Source organism: Ziziphus jujuba, chromosome 1 (genome assembly GCF_031755915.1).
Source record: "Ziziphus jujuba cultivar Dongzao chromosome 1, ASM3175591v1".
NCBI classification, from domain to species: domain Eukaryota; kingdom Viridiplantae; phylum Streptophyta; class Magnoliopsida; order Rosales; family Rhamnaceae; genus Ziziphus; species Ziziphus jujuba.
In genome coordinates, this window is record NC_083379.1 from 23926060 (window position 1) to 23932866 (window position 6807).

Genomic DNA, 6807 nt, shown 5'->3' on the forward strand with positions numbered 1-6807 from the left:
GTCCTCATGCGGACCACAGTATTGGTGACGATTTTTCATAGTATTGGTGACGATTTTCTAAGAAACCGTCGTTAATACTATGAAAAACCGTCACTAATACTACGGTCCTCATGCAGACTGTCCTCATCATAGAATTTCCGTATATATATATATATAATCCTTTAATTTTCAATTTTTTGAAGTCACATAACTAGATGGCTTTGGTAACACATTGGTTTTTGTTTATAGCCTTTTTCTACTTAATTGTGTGAATGTTAATTAATTTAAATGTTTGTATTAATTAGAATTTGTTAGAAATATCAATTAATTACAATTTAATATGGAAAAAATAAAAAACATCAAATTAAAAACTATTTAAAATTGTACTAGACTTATGATTTTTTTTTCCCTTTTAAAATTTGTAATTATTTAAAATGCTTAACAAACGCTAACTATTATGAGGTAAGCAAATTATACATAATTAAATAAAAAAAAATAAAAATAAAAAAAGGCACCGCCTCATTAACAGCTGATGTTTGTTAGATAGAATTCCTAAAAAATATTTTATTTTATTTAATTTTTCCATATTAAATTAAATTATACAAGATATCTTATACCCAACAGAAACAGAAGCGCCACCCGAGAGAATAATATAGAACAGTACTCTGGGAAACGTCTTCAACCCATTGAAATAAAACCATTTTTTTCACAACTTGGAACGGAAGGTTCCAAATTTGCTCTTCATTTCATCTCCGCCTCCTACAAGTGAATGGAGTATAAGGCTCCATACCTTTGCCACACTAGAGACATCACATTCAAAGGTTTATCTTGCGTGCAACACAGTAAGTACATCACAAAATAAAGTTTCCCATAAAACTAAATGACCATTGTTTCTTCAGAACGTAATACATCCCGGTTCATAAGGGAGGTACAAAGGGATGGAATTTAATCACCTAAGCACTCATAGTGCTATTGCATAGTCATTTGTGCCATGTATGGCTTTGTCCCACATAGCAATACCGTGAAAAACCAACCCAAAAGTTCCCCTTAACAGGACGGTAAATAACTCATTTCCATTATTTAAAAACAGCTTACGGATTCCATTAGTCTCCCAACAAAGTCGTAAGAAGCAGATCCTGCATAAAACCAGCTCTTCCAGCCGCTTGTCTCATCTTTTTCTCCCGCTCTTCGAAACTCAAGGAAGGATCAAAACTACTTGGGAAAGAGAGAGAGATAGTCAAATTTCAAATACAGTGATAGATTTACAAGAGGCTTTAAATTATGTATGGACCCTCAACAAGCTTTTAGAGAAGGTTGGGTATGCATGTATGCAATAATTGACATACTGGTCAATGCCTATTTACACGAAAGCTGTGACCACATTTAAAGTAGTCAGCACCCTAGGGAGTACATAAAATGGCAACCAAGCATATCTGGTAAGTGTAGGAGAAGAATTGTAATTGTAGAAAAGAATCCATAAAATAAAACCACCCCAACACAGGCACTCCCAGTCTCAGCAGTTAACATTTCTTCCTTGAAGAGGCATTAATTCTCTAATGAACATAAGTTTGCGAGTTGCTACCATGTAGAATACAACTGAGGTTGATGGTGAAATCGAATATTACTTTGATGCGATTAAATGAATGCAAACCAGCCTTTCAAAAAGAAGAAATTCAACTGAGAAGGAGAACTAATTGCATTATATTTTCCCAAAGGGGAAAAGAGAAAATAGTTTGTAGCTGTATATATGCACTTTGGTGAAGGTTCTCCTAATGCATATCAATTAAACAAATATAGGCACACCAAAGGCCAAGGGTCAGTTATCTGATAGAATCTTTTTGGTATTAAAAAGAGAAACCTGAAACAATACCTTGATTTCCAAATATGTGTAGGTACCCCATTCTTTGCAGAAGTGTCATCAGCATTAGTTACAACAGATTTTGAAATTTCTTCAGATTCTGATGTAGGAAAATTCAAGATAAGAGATGATAGAAATGGATCAGTAGCTCCATTTGACACACTAGCATTATTTGATCGATATCCACCACCCCCTAGAAGCACCTGCAGATGAGCTTCACGAAGATCCCGACCAAGAAGAGATAGTGCCTGACTGTTAGGAATGGCAACTCTACGTAATCTGCGACGTCTCTGCAAGTGTTCTTCAGTAAAGGAAACTTAAAGAACATTTCCAGCTCTATATGAATTTTGGGTCAGCCATTTAATGAAAACATGATATTTTGATGTCATATTCAAAGAGAAGCACACTGATCAAACAGTTGAAATAAAGGATATCTTGAACAAGTGCCCATGTTGCAGTGTGATATGACTTAACATGTCCCTTGCAACTTTAACAGAGCAAATCGGACAAACCTGCAAGGAAAAAGGTAAATGAAGTACGAAACTCAATCATGGACTCAACTAAAGTTAGAAATTAGTTTGCAGTCTCATTCTTCAATCCCAAGGTTTAAAGTGGTAAGAGTAACCAGCAAAATAAAGATATTCACCGTTTCTTTTGTCTAAATAAAAAACTAACCAACTTTAAGGTTGAATTTTGATCTCCTGAAAAAGTTCAAGAACGATATGCAAGGATAACAATAGAAGTAGAATATCACTGGAGTATCTCCCTTCAGGGACTACGATCTCCCAGAAAATCATCATGAAGAACATTCATTCTCATTGTCATTATATTTGCTATTTAGCCATCTGTTGCTATTGTCTAAATCAAGTATCATATACATGCACATCCATTGACACTTTGCCCAGATGCCAAACATTTATCCTCCTAAAATGTTAAGTCAACAAGCCCCTTCGACATTTATCAAGTCACAGCCAATTTTTGTGCATTATTTGAAATCTTAAGCAACCGTTTTCTCATTCACTTGTCAAATTTGCTGCTATACAAAGTTATGAAATTCTTGATATATTGATGGCCTCAAAATTCAACTTATTTTCAGTTTCTTTTGTAACTTCAGGAAACAAGGCCACATCCGCAATCCCCCTTCCCACCCCGAAATCCAAAACAAGGACATAACTAAGCATTACAAAGAATAAAATCATCTCTTTCAAGCGTTATACAAAACCAATAAATGGAACAACATAATTCGACAAAGAAAGTAACACTATTTATAGTAATTGGCCAGCCATATGAGCAAAAAAGGTAAGAACTTGTTCTTTTACCCTAAATTTATATGCCAACACGAACTCAATTCCCCAGCAAAAAGTATAAAATAAATAAATAAATGAAACCAAATTCACAGACCCACATATCTATATTCCAAAATATATGTTGCTTTGTTCATAGAAAAGGAAAAACATAGTGAGATAAAAAAAAAAAAAACAGGACATACGGTGACTTTAGACTCGCAAGAGTGCTCGTCTTCGAGATGCGAACACAAGGACGCGATGTCGAAATCCTCATAGCAATACGGGCACGGGAACTCGGGTCGAACCTCGTCCTCCACCTCAAAATCATCTATGCTCAACCGATCTAAAATTACCACAAAAATTTTTAAATATAAATATCTATGTATTACATGTTACTATAAGAAAGAAAGAAATGGACAAAAATCAATTCAAAATTAAAAATTAAACCCAGAAATATATATATATATATATATATATATATAAGGACCTAAATTGGAGCTCTGATGGTGGTGCTGCAATGTATATTGGCGTTTTGCGGCAGCGAGGCGTGAGGTCCAGAAATCGGAGTCCATTGAAGAACGACTCGGATCGAAGACTAAACCGCTCGTTAGTTGATTCAATATAATTTTTTATAATTTTTTTAAATTAATTGGGCCAAAAAAATTAATAATAAAAAATAAAAATTACAGAGAAAAGTTCTTCTCTGATCCCTCTACGGTGCTTGTTCTTCTTCTGATTTTTATCAGAATTGTTTTCAAAAATATTAAACAAGATGATCCGAGGAAACTTCAGAAACGAAGAGAGAGAAAGAGAAAGAGGGAAGAAATGGAGAGCAGAGGTATTTATATTGGTATTTATACAGCAAGAAATTAAAATTTTCTTCTAAAAATTGACTTTTTCTTTAGAGAGAGCTTGGGAAATGACGATTGGATTAAGGTTGGAGAGAGAAAGAAGGAAAATTGGGGTTTTTTAAGTATGCATATGTGGTCAAGACAATGGCCGACGCAGAGGAAATGCGAGAAATTTACGCGTTTGTCTTCGTTATTTTACACGCAATTTTTGGTGGTCGAAATTTTCGCCCTGCAACGATATTTTGGATTTTTATTTTTATTTTAGAAATAGTTTCCTTCAATTATTTATTATTGTTTTCTGCATAAATACATATATTTATTTTTTTTAAAAAAATTCATTACAACCTAATATTTTCTTTTTGTTTCATTTAGCCATCTCATGTTTCAATTTTTTTATTCGCTTTGATTTCCTTTAATAACCTAACTATTAGAGCATTTTCAATATTTTTGTGTACTATTAGATTTTTCACCATATTTAGAAAATAGAAAGTCATTCAAAAAAGCTTTTTTCCATAGGTCTATTAAAATACCCTATCAAGTAAAATATATATATATATATGATCTTGTATTTATGAAGTATTTATCACACATTATGAAGATTTTTTAAAGAGTAAAATTTGCTTTAAAAAGTCAATTCAACAGGACTGCCCTTTAACTCTTTCCGGAACGTTCAAAGATGTCCCATCTAAGGAAACTCCATTGAACTGATAAAAAATCGAGTGAGACTTTCTATAACAAGGTCGCCCCTGGAGTCCTTCTAGATGTTCAAAGTGGTATCGCTTATGGAAATCTTATTAAATTAATATTGAAAGTCGAGTGCGACGTTTTCATAAGATAAATATAATCCAACAGTATAAATAAAATATTATAAATGTTATAAATAAAATTTCCATAAAATTGCCTCAAAAGCATCAAGTGTTCAAACCAATAAACCAAGGGAAAGAAAATAAAATAAGACTCAAACATATTAGGGATGTAAAAGTTTTAAAATTAAATAAAAAAACAACATAAATAATAAATCTAGTGGACATACGTGAAAAGGAAAATATATTAACAATAGAATAATAGCGATAATAAAGATATGATGAGATAATAATATATTGGGAAGATGATTATGACACGAGACGTATTCTGTGTAACATGTCAACTAAGGCTTAAGGGAACAATTTAAAAATATAAAATTATGAGACATGTTTAATGAGTGAAATAAATTAATAACATGAACATAGTCAATTAGAATTCAAACACTTTCACTTAAGACCTCATTTTCACTCTTTTAAAAAGTTTTCCCTTTTTAAAATCATTTTACAAAACTCAACTTATATTTTAAAACAATATCATCAAAAGAGCATTTCATAATTAAATAATTTAAAATATCATTAATCAACTGAAAATTTAATGCTGGACAATAAACAATATAATTATAATAATGAAACGTAATAAAATTACCAAAATATGGATATTAAAAAGAATATATACAATATATTATACGATATACCCAGTACTACCAGATGGTGCATGACATCCCGAAACACAACCAAACAGTAAAAAGATATATTGAAGCCAATGTCATAAAGGAATGATACACAATTCATCATTACTCCCAGAGAATGGTACACAACTCATCATCATTCTTTTATATCATGACAACCTGCCATCCTATGGTTACGAAGGAGTGGCACAAAACTCATCATCACTTCGACAAAATGGCATACAACTCACCATTATTCTCTCATATCGCAACTGCATATGAGATGACTAAGATGACTAAGCCTACTGGCAGCTAATAACATAAACAGAACTATTGATATTATATGGTAGACCTTAAAAAAACCACAGTGTTGTATCTATAAACCTCTTTTCAAAATTATACTTTTTATTTTTCTCAAGTAAATACAATATTATAAATTATAATTTAATATTTAAACCCAATCATTTATTTAAATACTCAAAATATTCAAAATTATGATTTCATACCAAAACATAAATACCAATAGGTAAGGGTGGGTAAAATCCAATCCAATCTGTCTGAACCAACCAATCAAATTCATTTTTAGCAGTTTGAATTGGATTTTTATATAAATTAGGTTAGATTGGGTTCAAAATATCATAAATTATTTGTATTTGATCGATTATTGGGTTGGAAATATAAAACTAATCCAATCCAAATCATAAATTATATGATTAGAAAATTCTATATATATATATATATATATTTTTCATTTTTATACACTATTTTTTAATTTTTTTTTTTAACATATCCCCAATTCTCAAATAAAATTGATGAACTTGCCAAAGTTGATTGACTTATGATTTGCCAAAGTTTTAAGGTAAAAAAAGAAAAAGAAAAAAAAAAGAATTAAGCATTGACTCTTGAATATTTGAATTTTGATGAATATATTATTTTACATTATTTATTCTAACAATTTGATTTTGTAGAAGTGAGATGATGACTATTAATGCTTGCTACTTGATGAAGCGTATGATGTGTATCAGTTGCTACCTTTTCTTCTTTGTTTTGCATTGAAGAATGTTTTTTTTTTTCTTTTTAACATTGAGAAGTGTTGCTGAATATTATAGATTGCAATCTTATATTTTATTCTATGTTGTATTACTCTAATTTTATTTTATATTTAGATAACTATAATTTATTATTTATATTTTATGTTTGGAAGACTTTTAATTTGTATTGTATATTTATAAACTAATAAGTTTCAAACAAATTGACCAATTCAAACCAAACCGATTATAAATGGTTTTGTTGGTTTGGATTTAAAACTTTAATGGTTTGCATTGGATTTTCTATTAGATAAATTGAAAAGTATGGATTGGA

The 6807-nt window shown here is 30.9% G+C and overlaps 1 protein-coding gene across 2 annotated transcripts; it reads right to left on the reverse strand.

Moving 5' to 3' along the window:
* Positions 1-826: 826 nt before the first annotated feature.
* On the reverse strand, positions 827-4143 carry LOC107425302 (protein DEHYDRATION-INDUCED 19). 2 transcript variants are annotated; one of them, XM_016035284.3, is made up of 5 exons: positions 3611-4143; positions 3327-3466; positions 2272-2349; positions 1850-2133; positions 827-1194 (listed from the first exon to the last, which is right to left on the reverse strand). In XM_016035284.3, the coding sequence occupies exons 1-5, from the start codon at positions 3693-3695 to the stop codon at positions 1083-1085; spliced, it is 699 nt and encodes a 232-aa protein (XP_015890770.1). In that variant the 5' UTR covers positions 3696-4143; the 3' UTR covers positions 827-1082. The 2 variants fall into 2 exon arrangements, with proteins under 2 accessions (XP_015890770.1, XP_015890777.1); XM_016035291.4 differs by having other exon boundaries at positions 827-1191; positions 3611-4138.
* Positions 4144-6807: the final 2664 nt, after the last annotated feature.